Source organism: Musca autumnalis, unplaced genomic scaffold (assembly GCF_047663935.1).
Source record: "Musca autumnalis isolate F117 unplaced genomic scaffold, ASM4766393v1 scaffold_1, whole genome shotgun sequence".
NCBI classification, from domain to species: Eukaryota; Metazoa; Arthropoda; class Insecta; order Diptera; family Muscidae; genus Musca; species Musca autumnalis.
The window spans coordinates 209,641,903-209,665,983 of NW_027411644.1; the positions used below are offsets into that span (position 1 = coordinate 209,641,903).

General features: G+C 36.6%; 1 protein-coding gene across 6 annotated transcripts in view; it reads left to right on the forward strand.

Annotated features, from left to right (window-relative positions):
• LOC141389026 (uncharacterized) overlaps positions 1-21,535 on the forward strand; it is a 559,199-nt gene extending 537,664 nt beyond the window's left edge. For 5 of the 6 annotated variants that reach the window (XM_073960023.1, XM_073960024.1, XM_073960025.1 and 2 more), the window contains 2 exons: positions 13,901-14,156; positions 19,784-21,278. In XM_073960023.1, coding sequence (XP_073816124.1) covers positions 13,901-14,156; positions 19,784-20,061 — 534 coding nt within the window. In that variant the 3' untranslated portion in view covers positions 20,062-21,278. Of the gene's footprint in view, positions 1-13,900; positions 14,157-19,783 lie in introns of all 6 variants that reach the window. The other variant, XM_073960026.1, reaches the window with a different exon arrangement.
• Positions 21,536-24,081: the final 2,546 nt, after the last annotated feature.

Consider the following 24,081-nt stretch of genomic DNA (forward strand, 5'->3'; position numbering starts at 1 on the left):
AGGTCAGAGGTGATGAAATGGGGCGGTCTGACAATTATGGATGGTGACAATTATGGGGAGATGATCTGATCCAAGAAAACGACTGGTTGCCAGGTGATGTCATTTGTCGGACCATGTGACACGATGGTTATAACTGGCGAACTGTAACACTCTCCGCTAATTCTGGTAGAGGCGTCCTCATTAATCGTGCAAAACGTAGAGCTATCAATCTGCTCAGTCAGCGCTATAGTCCTCTGGTCATTTCCGAGGACCGAATGCCCCAAGTCCTGAAGAGCATTAAAGTCCCCCAAGACCAGACGGTTATGACGTTCCAAAAGCAGAAGTTCGCATGATCAAGTCATGCAGCGGGCGAAATAAAATACAAATACGAAGTGTGTTGAAAGTGAAAACAAATTCCACCTCAGATGTTCTAAAAATAGAACATATGTTTTTTAAATTATTTTTATTATTATATTTTATAACTAGTTACTCTAGTGGTCGTAATGGGATAATAGGGGGGTTTGTAAGTAATTACGACTACCAAAGAGTACAATCCCATGGCAGCGGGTTCTTACGTACCGGATTGGCCCGAAACCAAAAGTGTTTCGGCCAGCGGCTGCCAACCCAGCATTATATGCTGCTACAACAACAACAACAACCAAAGAGTACTATAAAACCCCAATACTTTGCTGGGTATTTTAAGAACAAAATAGGGTATTTTAACAATTTTAAAAATATATATTATTGCTTCAATCATATATTTTGTGCCAGTCAGTATAATTATAAAAAATATAATGCCGCAGCAACAATACAATATTTTTACATTTTTACAATACCCTGTATTGTGTTTATAATATGAATGCCTCTGCAATGCATATCTTCCCTCTTCTGCAATGTATCTCTTCCCTACGTGTGATTTTTCCAGCGAAATGTCTATAACTTTTGAACAAAAGGAAATAATTTGAGACAATAAAATTAATCTAATTTAAACAAATTGAAACACATATGTATATAAATTGCCGCAGCATTTCGGGTAAAATTTGTTTCAACAAATTTCCCAAAAATTAAATAGAATTATTACTGGTTTTAAATTTTGTTATAATGAAATTTCAATCTCATTACCTTCTTTCTACTCAATGTTATCCAATTATAGGAATTTGTTGCTAATAATTGCAAAATGAAACTATTTTCTGTAAAATCCTGGCAAAATAAATTACGTCGAAAATTCCTAAAAATTTAAATATAGATAATCAGGAAAAATGCGTGTATGCCTATGGGTATGGATGAGCGACCGCACTAGTTAATATCCCCATAACGCCGTTGCTAATGACCGATGTAAAATACTAAATTCTATTTAATGTTATGTAATTAACATTTTTCATTTTAATCCCCTCCAAAAAAATTCATTAAATTCGCTACAAAACCTTTGAATTGGCACAAAGCAGATAATTCAACTTCATCAAATATTTTTACATATTAAAATTGCTAAATAGGAAAAAAATTGAAATAATTTAAAATGTGCATACATACATATATTGTGTGTTTATTGTTGCCAATGAACTTTCACGAGCCCATCCAAACGTATGTACGCATAATAGTGCCAAACACCTACATGCCTACGAATACGACAAACACGTTTTCAACAAATCCATTGTAAAAACCACTATAGTTTAACTCTTATCGACGTAACTGGCATTGTAAATATGTATACGTGTTTGTTTGTCAGAATTCATTGTGTTTGGGCTGATTGCTAAAAACATCAAATACCGCAAATTATGTGTTGTGGCACATAATAAAAGTTCATTGAAAGCACAAACGTGCTGTGCACTACACCTCTAAACCTACCCATGTTGAGAGAGAGAGAGAAACGTGCACCACAAACAATAATTTATACATTAGCACTGCAAAAAATCCGCAACAATAGCAAGAAAATAAGATAATAATATACACGCACTAAGTTCCCTTAGACCGAATTTATATACTATTCCCGAAAAAGGTACGTTACTGTATTTAGTTGTTTTTTTTTGAGAACGATGAGTTAGTAAGACTTTTTACATAAGCGGAAGCAGGGAGTCTTCTTAGATAACTAGGAAGCAGATACCCAGAAAAATTACGAGTACTCATTACAAAACCCCTTACTAATACCTTATTTCTTCTATGAGAATAGCTACTCTTCTCATATGAGAAGATCTTTTCACCTATGAGAAGAGAATCTGCTCTTCTATGAGAAGAGCCACTTTTCTCCTATGAGAAGAGTCACTCTTCTCCTATGAGAAAAACTTGTGCTCTTCTATGAGAAGAGCTTTTGTTCCTCCATATAAAGAGCACTAGTCTTCAATGAAAAGAGCTACTGCCCTTCTTTCAAAAGAGCTACTGCTCTTCTATGAGAAGAGCTACTGCTCCTATATCAGAAGAGCTACCGTTCTTCGAAGGGAAGAGCTACTGTTTTTCTATGAGAAGGCATATTGCTCTTCTATGAGAAGAGCTACCGTTCTTTTAAGGGAAGTGCTTCTGCTCTTCTATGGGGAGAACTTCTGCTCTTTTATGAGAAGAACAACAGCTTTTCTATGAGAAGAGATATTTCTCTTCAATGAAAAGAGCTACGCTCTTCTATGGGAAGGCCTACCGCTCTTCTGTGGGAAGAGCTTCTGCTCTTCTCTTGGGAGAGCTTTTGCTCTTGGTATGAGAAGAGCAACAGCTCTTCTATGAGACAGGAAACAGCTCTTCTATGAGAAGAGCAACGGCTTTTCCATGAGAAGAGCTACTGCTCTTCTATCAGAAGAGCTACTCTTCTCCTATGAAAAGAGCTACTGCTTTTCTATGAGAGGAGCTATTTCTCTTCAATGAAAAGAGCAACGGCTTTTCTATGAGAAGAGCTAGTGCTTTTCTATGAGAAGAGCTACTGCTCCTATATCAGAAGAGCTACAGTTCTTCGAAGGGAAGAGCTGCTGCTTTTCTATGAGAAGAGCTTGATCTTCTATGAGAAGAGCTTGATCTTCTATGAGAAGAGCAACAACTCTTCTATGAGAAGAGAAACAGCTCTTCTATGAGAAGAGCAACAGCTCTTCTATGAGAAGAGCAACAGCTCTTCTATGAGAAGAGCAACAGCTCTTCTATGAGAAGAGCAACAGCTCTTCTATGAGAAGAGCAACAGCTCTTCTATGAGAAGAGCAACAGCTCTTCTATGAGAAGAGCAACAGCTCTTCTATGAGAAGAGCAACAGCTCTTCTATGAGAAGAGCAACAGCTCTTCTATGAGAAGAGCAACAGCTCTTCTATGAGAAGAGCAACAACTCTTCTATGAAAAGAGCAACAGCTCTTCTGTGAGAAGGACAACAGCTGTTCTATGAGAAGGGCAACAGCTCTTCTATTAGAAGGGCAACAGCTCGTCTATGACAAGAGCTACTGCTCTTTTATAAGAAGAGCTACTGCTCTTTTATAAGAAGAGCAACAGCTCTTCTATGAGGAGAGTGACAGCTCTTCTATGAGAAGAGCAACAGTTCTTCAATGAGAAGAGCAACAGCACTTCTATGAGCAACAGCCCTTCTGTGGGAAGACCAGCAGCACTTCTATGAGCAACAGCTCTTCTGTGGGAAGACCTACTGGTGCTCTATTAGAAGAGTAACAGCTCTTCTATGAGAAGAGCAACAGTTCTTCTATGAGAAGAGCAACAGTTCTTCTATGAGAAGAGCAACAGCACTTCTATGAGAAGAGCAACAGCACTTCTATGAGAAGAGCAACAGTTCTTCTATGAGAAGAGCAACAGTTCTTCTATGAGAAGAGCAACAGCACTTCTATGAGAAGAGCAACAGCTCTTCTATGAGAAGAGCAACAACTCTTCTATGAGAAGAGCAACAGCTCTTCTATGAGAAGAGCAACAGCTCTTCTATGAGAAGAGCAACAGCTCTTCTATGAGAAGAGCAACAGCTCTTCTATGAGAAGAGCAACAACTCTTCTATGAGAAGAGCAACAGCTCTTCTATGAGAAGAGCAACAGCTCTTCTATGAGAAGAGCAACAACTCTTCTATGAGAAGAGCAACAGCTCTTCTATGAGAAGAGCAACAGCTCTTCTATGAGAAGAGCAACAGCTCTTCTATGAGAAGAGCAACAGCTCTTCTATGAGAAGAGCAACAACTCTTCTATGAAAAGAGCAACAGCTCTTCTATTAGAAGGGCAACAGCTCGTCTATGACAAGAGCTACTGCTCTTTTATAAGAAGAGCAACAGCTCTTCTATGAGGAGAGTGACAGCTCTTCTATGAGAAGAGCAACAGTTCTTCAATGAGAAGAGCAACAGCACTTCTATGAGCAACAGCCCTTCTGTGGGAAGACCAGCAGCACTCCTATGAGCAACAGCTCTTCTGTGGGAAGACCTACTGGTGCTCTATTAGAAGAGTAACAGCTCTTCTATGAGAAGAGCAACAGTTCTTCTATGAGAAGAGCAACAGTTCTTCTATGAGAAGAGCAACAGCACTTCTATGAGAAGAGCAACAGTTCTTCTATGAGCAACAGCTCTTCTGTGGGAAGACCTACTGGTGCTCTATTAGAAGAGTAACAGCTCTTCTATGAGAAGAGCAACAGTTCTTCTATGAGAAGAGCAACAATTCTTCTATGAGAAGAGCAACAGCACTTCTATGAGAAGAGCAACAGTTCTTCTATGAGAAGAGCAACAGTTCTTCTATGAGAAGAGCAACAGCACTTCTATGAGCAACAGCCCTTCTGTGGGAAGACCAGCAGCACTTCTATGAGCAACAGCTCTTCTGTGGGAAGACCTACTGGTGCTCTATTAGAAGAGTAACAGCTCTTCTATGAGAAGAGCAACAGCTCTTCTATGAGAAGAGCAACAGCTCTTCTATGAAAAGAGCAACAGCTCTTCTATGAAAAGAGCAACAGCTATTCTATGAGAAGGGGAACAGCTCTTCTATGAGAAGAACAACAGCCCTTCTATGAGAAGAGCAACAGCTCTCTATGACTGTCAAGATCACCCATATACGTTAGCGTGACTGCAACAACAACATATGTTCTCTTTATTCTCATCTGTCGTGGTTTAGCAAAGGAAAGACTCGACAGAGAGACTAATGCACAAAATATTTTGAGCACCACCGTTCTATGAGCAACAGCTCTTCTGTGGGAAGAGCTACTGCTGTTCTGTTGGATGAGCAACAGTTCTTCTATGAGAAGAGCAACAGCTCTTCCATGAGGAGAGCAACAGTTCTTCTATGAGAAGAGCAACAGTTCTTCTATGAGAAGAGCAACAGCTCTTCTATGAGAAGAGCAACAGTTCTTCTATGAGAAGAGCAACAGCTCTTCTGTGGGAAGAGTTACTGCTGTTCTATGAAAAGCAATACTGGTGCTCTATGAGAAGAGCTACTGCTGTTTTATGGGAAGAGTTCATAGAAGAGCAAGCAACGGCACATCAATGAGAAAATCAACTTCTATGATAAGATTGTTTCTTCCGCTCTTCTATGAGAAGAGCAACAGCTCTTTTATGAGAACAGCAACAACAGTTCAATTTGAAAAGCTACTGTTCTTCTAGGAGAAGAGCAACAGCCACTGTTTTTTATTAGAAAATCTAATTCTTTTCTGTGCGAAGAGCAACGGCTTTCTATTATTAGAGCTACTGTTCTTCAAACAAAAGATTTCTTGATCTTCAATGAGAGGACCTACAACAGGGTCAGGCAATATTTGCACTTTTGCACCCAGTGAGCGTTACATTCTCCACACACACACAAACACACACACAACTTTACTCATTAAAAAGAAGAAGAGAGACTGGTTTCCTATAAGAAGAGTCACCACTTTTCTATAATATTAGTTACTGCTCTTCTATGCTTAGAGCATATGATCTTCTATAAGAAGAGTAACTGCTCTTCTATTTGATAAGAGCTACTGCTCTTCTATTTGAGAAGTGCTACTGCTCTCCTATGAGAAGAGGCACTTCTCTTCACTCTAGAAGAGCCACTAAAGTGAACCAATTCACAGAAGTGATTTAACAACTACCTATGCCATTATGTAGGGCCCACGTAACGTCCCAGTCATTTACGAATCTCTTTCTCAATGTAAGCGGCTGTATGTGCGTTAGTCATTGCCAGAGGATGCTTAAAAGAATGGCATGATTAAGCGTAAGCAAATTAATCACAGGTAATGCCCTGAATGTAATAAAAATGGCATAAAACACAAACGCCCACACACGTTCGTTCATAGACCGGACACATGTGTGGCGCCAGCTGCATGTCCTAGAACAAAATGAACCCATAGATAAATACAATATTTACTCTGTCACATATAGCGCACACAAACACACACACATTTATACAGACCCGTGGGTATGTGTGCGTGTGAGTGTGTTTGTGCTTACAAACACTTGCAATTAATCTCTAAATTTGTATTTATTTGCATAAAACGAAGAGTGTTGGGCGGGAACATGGAACAGGATTCTATGCTTTGTACCGGATTATTTAGACCAAAAACTAACCACAATTTGGCATTTAAACTCAATTTGCAAAATAACACAAAATTCACGTTCGCTCACAGAACGCAAACATACAATATTTGTATATGGCTTGAGGGTTTGCAATGTGTTTTCGATTTACCATTTAGTCGTTGTTCGTTGATTATTATGGCCAATGGCTGAACGTTTAGAACAATGATTATTAATTAAACTACAAGAGAATTATTTATTTGTGTTTAGAAAATTTGGTTTAAACTTTAATTAAATGATGATTTTTTAAAGAGATAAAAATATACATAAATTTTATAGATGGAACAAATTATGTTCGACTTAAATTTTAGCTATTTAAGCATCAACCCATTTAAATTATTTTCAGATTAAAGAAAAATGTCAATCAAAATACCTTTTGCAACTCGCATCACATTCCATCGCTTCGTAGCTCGCCTTCAATTGTCTCATTATTATCAACATTATCACAATGTGGAACGTAGCATAGATATTTTGCTCTTGAGCATGTAACTGTGTTAATGGCTTATAAGCATTTAAAACAGCGTGAACAGAAAAGAAACAACAACCAACAAACGCTCAATGCAAATGAAAGACTGCAATTGTGCGTGTGTGCATTTGTGTGAGTAGTTGTGTTTTGTAGTTGTGATGGCATACAAAATCCCTTCGGGATATGACAGTCTATGAGTGGCGGCGGTTGAGTTCGTAAATTTTTAGCTAATGCTTTCAGCAATTTACATTGGATTTTTTCCTACGAAAACAAAAGCTTTGCAATAAACAACGTCTTTTATTCTGTTGCTGTTGCTGTGTTGTTTTTAATGTTTTTGTTTCAGTTTTCCACTCTCGCTCAGATCGTTGTTGTTATTTTAGTTTTAAGCAGTTCAAAGCAGAGCACAGTACCATACCCATACAAAAAAAGTTAAAAACCCGGTCGTCGCAACATGCAAACAACCACATACTCGCTCACAATGCAAACTGGCCGCCAGGACTACACAGACGTGGTGGTATTATTCAAGTTAATGCCCCTAGTGTATTTATCTCAGGCTATGCCTAAAAATATTTTTGTTGTGTGTTGTATAAGTTGTTCATGCACTAGATCTTGTTAAGTATAACGCAACGTACACACACATACAACTATGAACTACATGTGCATGTCTGACTGCATTTAAATGTGTTACAGTATTTGTTAAGTCTCGTTGTATTCTATGCACGACTGCTTTTATTTTCACATAGCAATTCTGTGAGAGTGGTGAAGAACATGTATTTTTTTTTGTTATTGTTATTATTATGAGCTGGTGCGTCAGTTGTAGGTGTGTAGGGGAAAATATTGGGGTATAGCTGAGTATACATGTCAAACCAAATAGTATTTTACAAGCATGTTCCTTGGGGGCCTTAAGTTTTGTTTATACAATTTGCTCTAGCAGTGTTCTAAATTGCCAGTGGCAGTTTTTTGTTTTGTTTTATGGGCTTCACAGACATAAAAATAATGGCACAGTATTAACAAATATATTATTGGCAAGATATATTAGTTAACTCTGTTCGAGGACTTTATAATCTTCCATCAATATAAATACTTTTTGGTCTAGAATATAAATATAGTTTGGTTTTTATGCCCTCAGCCCTTTACACTAAAGAGGGTATATACACTTTTAATACAACCCAAAATGTGGCTAATCAAAATAATGCGTTTAGACCCCAGGTGTGTTTGTACGAAATCTGTTTCACACAATTGGAGTCGTTTGAGCAACGTCCGTCTGTCTGTCTTGCTGTCTGGTGCGCACTATAATTCTCCATCGAAGCAACCTACCGGGACCAAAATTTGGCATTTGTAATATTTTGTCCAAACATAACTATAAGTTCGAAGATGGACCATATCGTTACCTCCGGTACCTCCGCCACAAAAGTTTAAAAAATGTTCGTTAAAAATAGTGTGCACGATAACTCTCAAAGGGAGTAACCGATTTGGTCATAACTTTGCATATTGTAATATTAATTTCAGGCATAGATCGAGTTCGAATATGACTATATCGGTGCACTCCTTCGAGTACCTCCCACACAAAATTCGGCAAAAGTGATGTTTAAGAGCTGCTCACGGATCGCTTCAATTTTTTTCAGCAGATTGTCCTTGAGGTCCTCTTTACGATGCACAGGGTTCAGAATCATTTTTCCTAGTCAAAACTCTGTAACTTTTGAATGGACAGAGATATCATCATAATTCTTTTTCTTCGACAGATAACACTTTCAGCTTTCCGACAAATCAAAGGCGAGTAAATTCGGTCAAGGTCAACATTTTTTTCATATTTTGCATCCAATATGAGTGTTTTGAGTTTTTCATATGCTCTAACTATTTCAAAAAGGCAAAACCCAATAAGTATACCACAATACAAATATTTTAAAAAATCTCAACAATTTTTTTTTTTCAAAAAAATTTAAATTTTTTCCAAATTTGGAAAAAAATACTCCTTGGGTTTTCAAAAAGCTCATATAACTCTTATAAAACGCATATATTAATATATATTAAAACAGAGATATACCCTCGGCCTGTGTGGATTGACATACTTTTTTCCCAAAAAAAAAGCTTATGTATTTTGGGGGGGGGGGGGATTTCAAAATTTTGGGCCGACAAAAATATGGATTGGAGTAAAGCTCAAACATTTGCGGGGGATATTTATAGATAGAACTTTTGTACCATACTAGCCTTCGAAAAACATAATATCGCTGTAAACAGGGTCACTAGGAATACCTCGGTAAAAATATCCAAATGATTCTCGAACGGACCCTTGCCAACAAAATGTTGAAAATTTGTGTGGTTGGTACACCAAGGATTGGACCGTTAAGACCCACATTTGAACATGAACTAAGTTTGGACAAAATATCCAAAGTTTGGGCCAAATCGGTTACTCCGTTTGTGAGATATTGCGAATATTTTCTAACTATTGTGGGGGAGGTACCGGAAGCAGTGGACCTATAAGCACCACATTCGAATTTCATCTTATATTCGAAGAAATATTACGATATCCAAAGTGCGGACCAACGCAGTGTTCGGTTCAAGCCACTATATATGGTGCCATAGGTGTTCTTACACCTTTTGGACTGTTTTCTGAAGAAGTGTGAACTTGCCCCAGAAAAAACTTTTACTATCGTAATTGAGGCAGCGAATGCAAGTTACTTTAACAAAAACCACATTTTGGGCAGAATCGGTAGATCCGTTTGAGAGTAATATTGCGTTCCAACCACTACACACGGTGTCATAGAGGTTTCTTGAACCTTTCAGACTATTTTCTCAGGAAGTATGGACTTGCCCCTGATGACACTTGTATCGTCGTATGGGGTCCTAAACTGAGCAGGTCCTAAACTGAAATTTTCCGAAATTTTGTGTAGGAAGAGTGAACCGATTGAGTCCATATTAGAACCTCATCTAAGTCTGGTAGAAATTTCATGATGTGCAAAGTATGGACCAAATCGGTCACTTCCTTCAAGATTTATCGTGCGCACAAATTTTCCGAACATTTTCGAACTTTTGTGGGGGAGGTACCGGAAGGAGTGGACCGATATTACCCATCGTCGAACTTAAACTAAGTTTGAACAAAATATTACGAAAGCCAAATTTTGCGCCGAATCGGTTGATCCGTTCGAGAGTTATCGTCCGCTCTAGCCAGCCAGACAGACGGACGGACATTGCTATATGGACTCCAAATTACCTGAAACACATTTCGTCCAAACATACTTGGGATCTAGAACCATTATTTCGTTTAGGCACATTTTGCCCGTATGAATGTGTATACACTGGGGTGGGGCGATTTGTATGGAAGGAAAAAAACCTTAATGGGCTCTTCGGGTTTCTGATTCCTGGGATTGAACTGAGCAAAAAGTCCACTAGACCATAGGTCTACCGCGAAAATCGAGCCTCCCGGTTTTGACTTTAAGTTTCTTATCTACGTTTTTGGACATTTTAGCATATAACGGCCAAACCATTGAGATTTTCGGTCCAATACACGTTTTTTTCACAACGGATTTCTATTGATCCTTCTTCCTTTTAAAGGGGTGAATAATATCTTTCGATCTAGTTATTATTTTTGAAATCGGGTAACAAATGGCTGAGTTATAAATGTTTAAGTCTGAAAACCCCCACAAAAAACTATAACTGAATTTCTCACAATTTTCAAAATAAATATTGAACAAAATAAAAAACATTATATTTTTGAAAATTATGAGAAATTCAGTTATAGTTTTTTGTGGGGGGTTTCAGACATAAACCACTACAACTTAGCCATTTGTGAACCGATTAAAAAAAATAATAACCTGTTCGAAAGATATTATTCACCCCTTTAAAAAGAAGAAGGATCAATAGAAATCCGTTGCGAAAAAAAGAATAAAAGCCCGTTTAAATTTGAAAATGTAAGAAACCCAGATTTTCACTACTTTTACCGTTATAAAAAAATAAAACGAAGTGACCCAAATGAACTAAAGGCATTTTCGTTGTCCATGGATCCCAACACGATATAATTTTGCATCAGAACGCTTGAATATTTTTCTGTTCAACCTTTGTAGCACAATGCCATTTATCGACATTTTCCGAAAAGTTTGCACCTTCTCAAGGCCAAAACTGCCTGAAGCAGCGTTCCAATGCTTTTGCGATGTATTAGAGAGTTCTTAATCACTGTCTTGGCTACAATTTTTGTCTTCGTATTGGACCCAAAATCTCAATGGTTTGGCCGTTATATGCTAAAATGTCCACAAAACGTGGATAAAAAACTTAAAGTCAAAATCGGGAGGCTCGATTTTCGCGTAAGACCTATGGTCTAGTGGACTGTTTTGCTCAGTTCAATCTGTCTGAAGCAGCGTTCCAATGCTTTTGCGATGTATTAGAGAGTTCTTAATCACTGTCTTGGCTACAATTTTTGTCTTTGTATTGGACCCAAAATCTCAATGGTTTGGCCGTTATATGCTAAAATGTCCAAAAAACGTGGATAAAAAACTTAAAGTCAAAATTGGGAGGCTCGATTTTCGCGTAAGACCTATGGTCTAGTGGACTGTTTTGCTCAGTTCAATCCCAGGAATCAGAAACGCGAAGGGCTCAATAAGGTTTTCAAATCGCCCCGGCCTAGTATACACCCTCGTTAGCATAAATGCTGAGGGTATAAAACTACAAAATTATACCCATTTCATTTCAAAAAATTAAAAAAGTGTTAAATGGACGGAACGGGTACATAAACGTATATGAGCTGAAAGAGGACACTCTCTGGTATCATCCAGTGAAAAAGAAACTTTGTTCCAAGCTGTTTCCTAAAAGTTCTAGTCCACTAAACTTGGAATTTCACCAACATTTGGTACCTGAGGAAAAATAAAATAACATACTTTGTGTAAACGCTACGGTACCTTGTTAAAATGAGTTTTAAAGGCAACAAATAAGTCCACCCAACGAAAAAACAAAGAACACAATAGCTGTAATACTCGTAGCTTCTGGGCTGAAAGAGGACACTCCCGGGTGTCATCCTATGAAAACGAAACTTTGTTCCAAGTTGTTCCCTAAAAGTTCTGGTCCACTAAACTTCGAATTTCAGCAAAATTTGGCACCTGAGGAAAAATAAAATAGCTCACTTCGTGTAAACGATAGGGTAATTTGTTAAAAGGTGTCTTAAGCAATTATACCTACCTATTGAAGAAATAAAGAACACAATAGCTATTATAGTTTCTGAGAAATAGCTGTTTCTTTCTCCAGCAATTTGCAAAAATTACGTATTTTCCGAAATGGGGAATTTTTTCGTCTTTAGGAGCACGCTACTGCCACACCTTTCAACATTTTGATCAAATTTTTTGCTTTCCTTAGATTAAATATGTTTACTATCAAATCCCATTTATAAGTTAACAACCGGTGACAACAAAAATTGGGATTTGACCGCTAAAATCGATTTCATTTTTTTCGGCGGCAAGTCCATACTTCTTAAGATAACTCTCGCAGAGAATTTCTGATTGGTCCAAACTGTGCACAATGTATTATTTCATCTAGTCATGTATATGATTGAAATATGTACTAAATCGGACCCGTCCCGTCGGGTACCTCCAACACAAAATTTGGGAAAAGTGCAGTTAAACATCTCATCTCGGATCGTTTTGAATGTTTTTCCGAAAAGTTCTTTTTGCGGGCTCTGTTACGATGGTGCAATTTTTTCCTGAGACAAGTCTATACAAGTGATAGTGGGATCTATGTCTGATCGGAAGGTGAGGGTATCTATTTCATATCTAGTCGGTGTTTTCTTCTGTGCAACAAGGGAAACCCACAAAGTAGATGATCAAATTAAAGTAATCAGTGCCACTGTCATCCCATTTTGAAGTTAGAGATCCAACCCTGCAATGACCCGTAATAAGTTGCACAGTGATTTCCAAACCTAAATTGTCGAATGAGAGGAGGGTGTTCGTTCTAGGATGATAGTCCACAGGCTAGATTAGGCAGTAGACTCGGGCTCCAGTGCCTTCCTCCTTCTTGGACCCATCTGTATATATTGCCAGCCGGGTAGAGGAGACTTGCATTCATCCGAAATACCCCTACTTCTAAAAAATATAAATCCTGACACACACAATCCTGACCTTCGGAGCCAACAAGGCGTCCCAGCAACCCAAATTACTAACGGACGCCACTAAACTAAATTACTGACAAAAACTATTTTTTTTTTCTTTCATAACTACATGCAGAGGACCTTTGGAACATCATTTAAAAGTATCTATATATATATAAAAATGGTGTAAAAAATGTATAGTAATTCATAAAATGAGAACGGCTAGGCCGATTTCTGTAAAATTTTTTGTCAGTTTTTCGCATTTTCGAGGAGAAGGTCTTTGCGAAAGAAAATTTTGGAAAATCCCTCTGGAAATGTCGAAAAATTGAAAAAATCGAAAATTGAGTTTTTGTATGAAATTTTATTCCTTAATAGCGAGACGAAGTTCGCCGGGTCCGCTAGTTTAGTATAAATTTATAAAATTTGTTATTCGATTTTTGGCCAGGTTTTTCGGAAAACCGTCGCCTTTGAAAAATGTTGTTTCCTTTGTTCACCCTGATGATCGGACTTAAACACCCATGAAACCCAAGGTCATAACAGCTCAACTCGAAAGAGAATTAATTCAGATAAGAAATGTTTAATTGCATTTCTTGTGTCGAATCTGTTGATGGGATACTTAGATCTGCTACTGTCATTGAAGTGACTCCATGGTATCACTATTTTCAGGCAGTATTTGTTGCGTAATGTTTAATGCAAATATGTCTCTTTCTTTTATAGAATAGTTAACATTGATTTTAAGATTTATTAAAAGCATAATTAAAATTAGTATTTTTTACAAAATAAGAATTCTTTTGGAATTTACCATTCACTTATATTATTATACACTCATCTATTCACATTCACACAATGTTCTGTATGGCAATTTATTAATCAAAAATTTTCATTCATTTCTTCATTTGTTTGCTTTCAGGTCAACAATGCCGAAGTACAATATATACCAACCATCGATAATTTGATTGCATCACGCATTAGCTTAAAACTCCAATTGCAGGGTATACATTTCAGTAGCGTTAATCCCTCGGTGTATGGCCATAGTGTTTATGGCATAAATTCCGTACATGGTGGCGGCTTAGTATTGCGTTGCACCGCAACCATTGGTGAATTTTATCAGGAATACAAGGAAATTGAACTGGGTACACCACAAAAGGATCCAGTGCCAGCACGAGGTAAGCATTTATTGGGAAATTTTAATGCTCTGTGCAATTTTAAGATGTATTGTCTGTGTGTTAGTTAGTGTGGGTGTGTGTATGTGTGTGGCTATGTGCACATGCATGAGTATGAGTTTTAATTGAGTTTTATGTTGGGTGAAAACAAAAAATACGAAAAATAATCACCTTATCGATTGCAAATAAAGTATGTGTTGCATTGCATTGTTGCATGCAAAGTGAAATGCATAAGGATATTAAAGCGTTTTTCGAAATGTTATCTCATCAATTATTGTTTGGGTATTGGAATTACGAAATATTTTTGTCATGTGAAAAGTTTCAGCATAATAGGATAAACATATGGAAGAATACACAATCAATAATTGCTATATTCCAGAACCTACAAGAACTAGGTGTAATATGACAAGTATTTCGATGTTTGCATTCTTAGTTTCGATCTAAATTGGCTTTAGTTTGTCAGTTCGAGTTCCCGGTGGTTCAAAAACGTCCTCACCAACAAAAATTGTGGACTAGGCCCCCGTATAACGGTACAAGTACAAATTTTGATGTTTTTCTACCGAATTAGCAATTACTTGGTATGTGGGGTTTCAGGTGGTCAAAACTTAACACGTTTGTATACCCTCCACCGTACTATGGGGGTATATTAAGTTTGTCATTCCTTTTGTAACCACTCGAAATTATAATTGTAGACACTACAAACAATATATATTCTTGATCAGCGTGCAATTCTATATCGATACAGCCATGTCCGTTTGTCTGCCCGTCTGTGGAAATCACTTTAGCACCCGAACAGATTGAAGTAGGCGAATGAAATTTTGGTAAAATCTATTGTATGTATGTAGGACTTTTGGTATTGAAAACGGGCAATGTATGTCCACGTTTTGGTATAGCCCCATACAAAGTCACGCGTGACGCGTCGTTGTTTTAAGGAATTCTTAAGATATTTGTCCCATTTGACCACCGACTTGGTTGTAATTTTTTATTTTGTATCCTCATAGGTTACAAAACATTTATACCAAAAATTGTTAATATAGGTCTACGTTTTGGTATAGCCCACATATATAGTACGCGTTTGGCCACAGAATCGGTTGTAATTTGGTATTTGTGTTTCCAGAGGCTAAGAAACATTTCTACCAAAAAAACGTTTATATAGGTCCACGTTTTGATATAGACCCCATGGGACGGTAACTCCCGTCTTTCGGTACTTTAAAGGTTTTACCAAGGCGGTTCGGAAACTTCTTATACTATCAATGAAACAGAATATTTAGTTTTTCAAAAATATTTTTATTTTTCAATATAATCTCCTGAAACTTCAATACACTTAGTCCAACGCTTTTCTAGCAATTCTATCCCTTGATTAAAATAGTTTTCCTCAAGGTCTTCAAAATAGTGGTTTACAACTGTAATTGCATCTTCATTTGAGGTAAAACGCTTGCCAGAAAGGAATTTTTTTAGATTTGGGAACAAGTAAAGGTCACTGGGAGCTGAATCAGGAGAATAAGGTGGGTGGTCAAGCAACTCGTACTTTAATTCGTTGATTTTTGCCATTGTTAAAACACTCTTTTGTAAGCCAGGACGTTTTTCTCGAATTTGTACATTTAATTGATCCAAAAGGTTACAATAATACTCTGAATTTATTGTTTTACCCTTTTGCAGATAGTCAATAAATAAAATACCTTTGAAGTCCCAAAAAAACCGTTGCCTTAACCTTACCAGCCGATTGAATTGTTTTTGCCTTCTTTGGGGCACTTCCTCCAGCTTCAGTCCATTGTTTGGATTGTTCTTTTGTCTCTGGAGTATAGTGGTGGATCCATGTCTCATCAACAGTTATGAAACGACGCTTAAAATCCATTTTATTTAGCTTAAAACGATCCAAACAAGCTTGAGAAATGTTCATTCTTATGCGTTTTTGATCGACTGTTAACAAATGCGGCACCCATCTTGCAGAAAGCTTTTTCATCTGTAGTTCTTCATGCAAAATTAAATGGACTCGATCATTTGAGATGCCCATGATATTAGCAATTTCACGCACTTTTATTCGTCAATCATTTAATACCATATCATGCACTTTGGCTACAATTTCTGTTGTTGATGCTGTTTTTCGACGTCCACTACGTGGTTCATCTTCACTGCTTGTACGACCACGTTTAAATTCAGCAACCCAATTTTTTACTGTTGCATATGAAGGAGCACTTTCACCTAACACATTCACCATATCATTATGAATTTCTTGTCCCGATAAACCTTTTTTATGTAAATATTTAATGACAGCACGCATTTCTAATTTTTCCATTGTAAAAAATTGCGGATGTGTCTTTTTTGAACACCTGTTTCCTGAAGGAGTTGCCAGATCGAAACAAAATTTAACATGTGTTCATAACAGAGATGGAAGTTTCCAAAACACTTAACTTTTTCTGTTTATACCGCGCTTTTTGTGCTAGGCTAAGAAGTTTCCGAACTGCCCTCGTAGCTATATTATCCTTCCAAAATGGCTGCAATTTGGCATTTAGTCCTCCTTTCGGCTACAAAACTTTCACCCAGAAATACATTGCCCCATAGACCGGTACCTCCCGAATTTCGGTATTTTGAAGGTGTTAACCTCATTATTTCACCGAAGTGGCTGAAATTTGACACTAAGTTTTTTTCGGGGCTACCAAACCTTCCCTCAGAAATTTGTCAGTATAGATCCACGTTTTTATGTACCCCCACCCCCCCCCCCCCCCCCCCCCCCATAGAACGGTGCATCCCGATTTTCGGTGTTTCGAAGGTTTTAGCCTTATTATTACACCGAAGTGGCTTAAATTTGGTATTTAGTTTTTTTCGAAGCTACAAAACTTTTCCCCAGAAATTTATCGGTATCTGTTCAAAAAAACGGTACATCCCATTTTTCGGTATTTTGAAAGGTTAAGCCCTCAATGTCCCACTGAAATGGCTGAAATTTGTAAATCGGTACCTCCGATTTTCGGTATTTTGAAGGTTTTTGCCTCATTATAACACCAAAATGGCTGAACTGTGGTATTTAGTCTTCGTTTGGGGTACAACATTTTCCACCTGAAATTTGTCGTCTTTTTATAGCCCCCATAGAGCGGTACCTCCTGATTTTCGGTATGTTGAAAGTTGTGTCCTCAATATTCCTCCACAATGTCTGACATTTGGTACTTAGTCTACCTTGGGGGTTTACAAATTTCCACTTTAAATTTGTCGGTATAGGTTCACGCCATCATATAGCCCCCATAGAACTGTACCTCCCGATTTTCTGTATTTCGAAGGTTGTGGCCTCAATTTCCCACCGAAGTGGCTGATATTTGGTATTAAGTCTTTGATAGGTGTATAAAACATTCCACCTTTTATATAGCTGAAATTTAAGACTTGGTCTTCGTTGGGAGTACGAAGTTTTCCACCATATAACCGCCATAGAATGGTACCTCCCGGCTTTCGGTAATTTTAAGGTTGTGGTCTCAATTCCCCACCGAAGTGGCTGATATTTGGTATTAAGTCTTTGATAGGGGTATGAAACATTCCACCTTTTATATAGCTGAAATTTAAGACTTGGTCTTCGTTGGAAGTACGAAGTTTTCCACCATATAACCGCCATAGAATGGTACCTCCCGGCTTTCGGTAATTTTAAGGTTGTGGTCTCAATTCCCCACCGAAGTGGCTGATATTTGGTATTAAGTCTTTGATAGGTGTATAAAACATTCCACCTTAAATTTGTCGGTATAGGTCCAGGTTTTCATGTAGCCCCCTCAGAACGGTTCCTATCCACTTTCGGTATTGTGAAGGATGTGGCTTTAATATCCCATGGAAATGGCTGAAATTTGATACCTAGTCTTCGTTGAAGGTATAAAACTTACTTACTTAGCAGGCCCATTACAGAACATTTGTTCCATAAGCCGAACTAAGAAATATCTCCAATTTTCTCTGTTTGTTGCTCTCTGGAATGCCACGCCTTTTCATCTCTTCATTCACTTGTTTGCTCCATCTGAGATTATATAATAATTGTTCCACAAACATCCCATACGGGACAAGGGAGACTTCTAACATATCAATGAGTACACCCTGATTCAAGCTCAATGCTATGGGACCTACAGTTTATCGCCGAGTTCGAACGGCGTGTCTTAAGACACCTGAAATACTCAGGAAATGTCGCCAACATTACTGAGGGGTATTTTTGCCACCGTTGAAAATTTAAATATTTACTGCCGGAGAATCGAGCCAACGACCTTCATTGTGCAAGGCGGGTGTGCGTGCATACCATTGCATGACAATGGCACCCATCTGAGCTTAGGCCTGCCAATTCTGCCTGCGCCGCCATGTGGGACGTATTAATACGTCTTTTTAGCGGGTTCATAATCGCTCATTCTTATGATATGGCCTAGTCAACGCAATCGTTGTATCTGGATACGTTTACCTTTACGGATGTCGTTGTATGGCATATACAGCTCGTGGTCCATACGACGTCGATATTCGCCGTCAACGCAGATTGGTCCATCGATTTTTCGAAGAATTTTTCTCTCAAGGTATAAAACTTTCCACCTTAAATTTGCTAGTATAGGTCTACGCTTTCATATAGCCCCCATAGAACGGTATATCCCTATTTTCGTTATTTTGAAGGTTGTGGCCTATATATGTATCCCACCAAAATATCTGAAATGTGGTAGAAGATTAATCCTGGGGGTTTACAACTTTTCACCTGAAATTTGGCCACATTATTCAAAATAAATAACTGAAATTTAGTGTTTAGTCTTCGCTGGAGTTACAAAACGTTCTTCCACGTTTATCGGTACAAGTCAACGTTTTGTACAGCCTCCATAGAACAGTACTTCCGATGTTCGTTAGCTATCCAAATACAGAATATCCACTGGCTGGATTCTTGTTCTCTGAAAATTTGAAATGAAAAATATTTTCTTTACAAAATTTTTTATTTGACATTTATTTCCTTTATAAAAGTTTTACCCCCAGTTTTTGTAAAAACTTTTATTCTTCTCACACGAATTGTCAAATTTTGTAGATCGATTTACTCGCTTTAGCGCAAATGTAGAGCGCTGATTTTTAAATGAGGAAACCTTAACGATATATGGAACGGGTATACGAAAAATTAGATGTGTATGTCATCTGGGGGCTGAGCTATGAATGCCTAAATTGATACGAATATAGACGAACGAACAAAAATAAGTTACAAAAACTGGGGGTTAATTTCAAATTTTTATAGAGCAAGAATTGAGCCCCAGGTTTGGCTTTAGTCGGTATTGCCCAATTGTATGTAATTCGCTCATTTCGAAAAATTGTAAATATTGGTCCATGTTTTGGAAAGAACAACGCTTCTTATATCAGCTGTTTTGAAGGGAGTATTATCAGTTTTGATATATTTACTACTCCCACAATAAAAGGAAAAGTTAAGTACCTTCATAAACGAAATGAAATTAATAATTCCTATTCACTTCAATAAAGTTTGTGGTGGAGGATATAAAAAGTTCAGCTCGGCCGAACTTAACACTGTTCTTACTTGTTTAATTTCAATTTCAATTTTTTATTATATTTTTAAACATTAAAATTCAGTTTTATATTCGTAAAAAACTAATAACACAATTTTTCCCTCCCTCCCTCTCTTTTCTTTCTCGTTACAGTAACACTTTCATCGGGTTCAACGGTTAAGAATTTCATGTCATTCTTTTCATCGGGCAGCAGTAGAACCAGATCAACATGTATGGACCTTACCCAGCTATTAATCCTCGCAAGTGTTTGGCATTTAACTTCTATCGCATCACTAATACTACAACTCTATTATATTGTATATAATCTATTAAGGTACAAATTTACACAAATCCAATGGCAACTACGACGCAGACATTCACAGAATGTTGGTGGTGGTGGTATGCATTTACGTTTATTATCTCAAAGATAACTTTATGGCTTTGAAATCAATTAATTTTTCCATTGAAAATAAGCGACTACAACTATACAAAAATAAATTAACAAATTATTATATTTAAAGGAAATATAAGAAATTAAAAATAAACACAGAGTATAGAAGGAAAACAGGCAAAAGTGACAAACACACACAGTGGTTTAAAGTCGAAGAATATATGTATGTAAAAATAATTTCTGTGTAAGCGGTTTTCATTTAAAGTTAGTTAAGGTGCACCTTTCATGACATTGTTTTATAAGGCGACTATACAGTCAGAGCATTGTCCCAATTTGAACTTCTATATCTCAAAAATGGTAAAACCTACGAAAATACCATTAAGGTCAATCTTGTAGAGAGTTTTCACTGCTACAACATTTTATCTAATACATTTTTGATATGGCTTGCGGTTTTCAAAAAAAAATCGTAAAAATATAATAAAGCCCTAAAAAACTGGCCGCGATTTATTTGAAAATTCCTCCGTCGATTTTTTTGTTTTTTGGTTTTTCTCGTCTATGAACATTGTAGTCTCAGAATCCGCAAAAACTTCCCAGGTATAAGCACATTTCATTTAAAATTAGTTAAGGCGCACCGTGACTGGTGACAATCTCCATAAAAGTTGAAACTTTCACCCAAACATATAAGTCGGTATAATTCCTGACATTCAAAATTCCAACAAATTATTTACAGTAAATTTTCGATTTCAAACCACTGTGCCACTTGTGAAAAAATACATAAAAATAAAAATTGTGTTATACTTAGCGTAAAATAATAATGATAATGAATACAAGATATGAAGTGAGCTAGATGATAATGATGATAACGATAATGATAATTTTAATGCTTATTAATTTTTTTTATTATTAATTAAAAAAGTGAGTAAATCCCTTTTTTGTAGACTTATAATTATTATTATTATGGATTATATTTTTATAGATATTACAATTAAGGCAAACAAACAACCAAACAAAAAGAGAGATAGATATACAAGAAAGTAAATAACATAAACATCAAATGCTATAAATTGAAAATGTAATTGTTTATTAATTGTTTTTGTCTGTTTATAGATGTTAAGGCAAAATTGTAAAGAAAGGGTCAAACATTAAAATTAAACATCCTTTAAACCAAAACCAAATCGCCCTCCACCCTTCCCCAAAAACGAAAAAGAAAGGAAAACTCATAAAATCTGTATGAAATTAATTGATAAGACAAGAAAAGATAATATTAATAAATGATATACATAATTGAATATTAAAAATAATTAAATTAAATATTCACATTTAATCAAGACAAAGGGATCTTGAGTTGTGTAGTTAATTAAATCTGTAATATTAATTGAAATAATTGAAAAACAAACAAGAACAACAACAAAAACAAATTAACACCTTTTAGTTTTGTAAGATTAAATACAAAGTAAATTATATTTAAATATTGAATGAATAAATGTTTTAAAACAACAACAGCAGCAAAAAAACAACAGAACATACATATAAATCAATACCAATGAAGAGCAGAGCGTGAAATAAAATCCAACAAAATAAACGATGATGCCCCATGGCAAAAAGTATATGTCCTCCCTCCTTTAATGAAATCCATATACACACACAATAACACACACACATACTTCATGTAATAAAATTAACGTAACATTTTAAATGTGAAAACAACCACAAATGGAATATAATTAATAATATTATGTGCATAATTGTGCTGACTATGTCGATGATAATGACATAGTAGAAGAAGAAGAACAGAGAAAAAACCAAAACAAAATCAAACACATTGTAAATTAATTAAAAACATACAAAGTAAATTAATAAACTTTAATATGCATATTGTAAAAGTATGAACATAATAATGACGATAATGTGAGAAAATTTATTATAAAAAATAACAACAACAACGGCAACAAAAACCTAAATAAATGAAATGTTAATTTTAAAATAAATCGAATTTTCTCTTTTTTCAATTAATTTTGAAACGTTAAATGATAACGTAAGTATTTCATCAATTACATTGCATGGCAATTTTGATGTAATTGTGTGTTAAAGTGGGATTTTTTCACATCAAAAGGAGCAGTAGGATTATTATGCAGCTCAATTATATAGAAATTCCTTTTTGTTTTCGATTTAGAACGCTTTTTCTATTGCAGTACAACTCGTCTTATGGGGAAGTTATACTCAGGAAATATGAAAAAATGTGGTTCAATTTGACAGATTTAAAATAATACGCACAATTTTTCCTCCGGACGGAATTACCCCAATTTTTTGATTAAGAAACAAATATTTTGAAAACATTTTGCTAATACGCTAATGACCAGATTATTATACCGGGCCGCACCACGAACTGGGGGCTTATTCCTCGGAAGAGTAGGATATATAAACTGATGATAATCTTTATACCCTACACCACTATGTGGGGAGGGTATTATAAGTTAGTTTTGGCCAAAAGGTTTCTAACACATCGAAATAATGGTCGTAGATCCATATCTACATATATCCCAAAATTAATGTTTCGACGAGCTGAGGTAGCATATATAACCAGATGATAAGCTTTATACCCTACACCACTATGTGGGGAGGGTATTATAAGTTAGTTTTGGCCAAAAAGTTTCTAACACATCAAAATAATGGCCGTAGATCCATACCTACATATATCCCAAAATGAATGTCTCGACGAGCTGATCCAATCTGGCTATGTGTGTCCGTGGTGCCTTCTGTCCATATAAACCTTGTAATCACGCTACAGGTCGCAATTTTGATCACATCGTCACGAAATTTTGGTGGTTGATGGCGGTCTCGGAGAGGAAGAAGACTACTGATTTTGGTGATGGCCGGATAATGTTCAGGGGTCGGAATGGGCAAAAAACTTATTTGGAGAAAAATGCAACATTATATACCAAAGCAAATATCATGGCGCCTATAAGCGCTATACCAAAAGTAGAAAATATCACCTTTCTAACGATGTAAAGAAGGTTGCATTTATGCGTTTCAACCAGGGTCGAGCCAAAAATACCTCGACTCCAGGCGAGTTTTTTTCACGACTTCAGCTCCGACTCCGAGTCGACTCCGAGTGTAAATTTGTATACCACTAAAAATTAATAAAATGTGGACAAATGTTTAACTTTTTCCTATATTTGGCCCATATAGGCTAATCTGTTTGTTTTTTCTAACATATTCGTTAAAATGTTCATTAATACTCAACTGCAGAACATAAATATGAAGTACCATTCATATTTATATTATTTCTACTGAATCTTATATTGAAAAACAAGTAAGCAAAGGCTATAGTCGGACGGGGCCGACCATGTGATACCCTACACCACAACCTCTAGGAAGCAGCTATGTGCAACCACTTTGCACGCTGAATGTCCGTGTATGATACCCAGGCCTGGCCACACGCAATTTTCAACGGTGGCATAATACCCCTTTGTAATGCTGCCGATATTTCAGCCATGAAAAAATCCTCCACAAGTCGCAACATAGGATTCGGTTATAAAAAATACGTCACATATCAATGACTTAACATGAATCCATTGGCATAAGATAAGCCTCCCTTGCCCCTACTGGGATATTTTTGGAACAATTTTATACATTATACATTTCTAAACAATATGCCAAAATTGGAAATTCACATTGATTGTGGGTTTATTGAAGATCTATCGTCCTCACATATGCTTGGTAATGCACACAGTTTTGTGATGTTCAGGACATTTCGAAAATAGTTCATTGTGGCTATATACATATTTTATACCGATAGAAATAACTAAAAATTAATAGAAACTCAAATAATTTGCATGCAAACAAATTTATAAATCCCAAAATTATTCATTATTCATGGCGGATTAGCCATTTTAGTTAGTTTTCTTGTTTGTTTTTCAGGGTATCTTGAACCTTTTCGGCCATAATCTCTGGACGTATGGACGTGCCATTGCAATTGTACCAGCGCAAGGACAGTCTGCTGAAAAAATCAAAACGATTCGATAGGACTCTAAAATTTCACTTTTCAAAACCTTGTGTG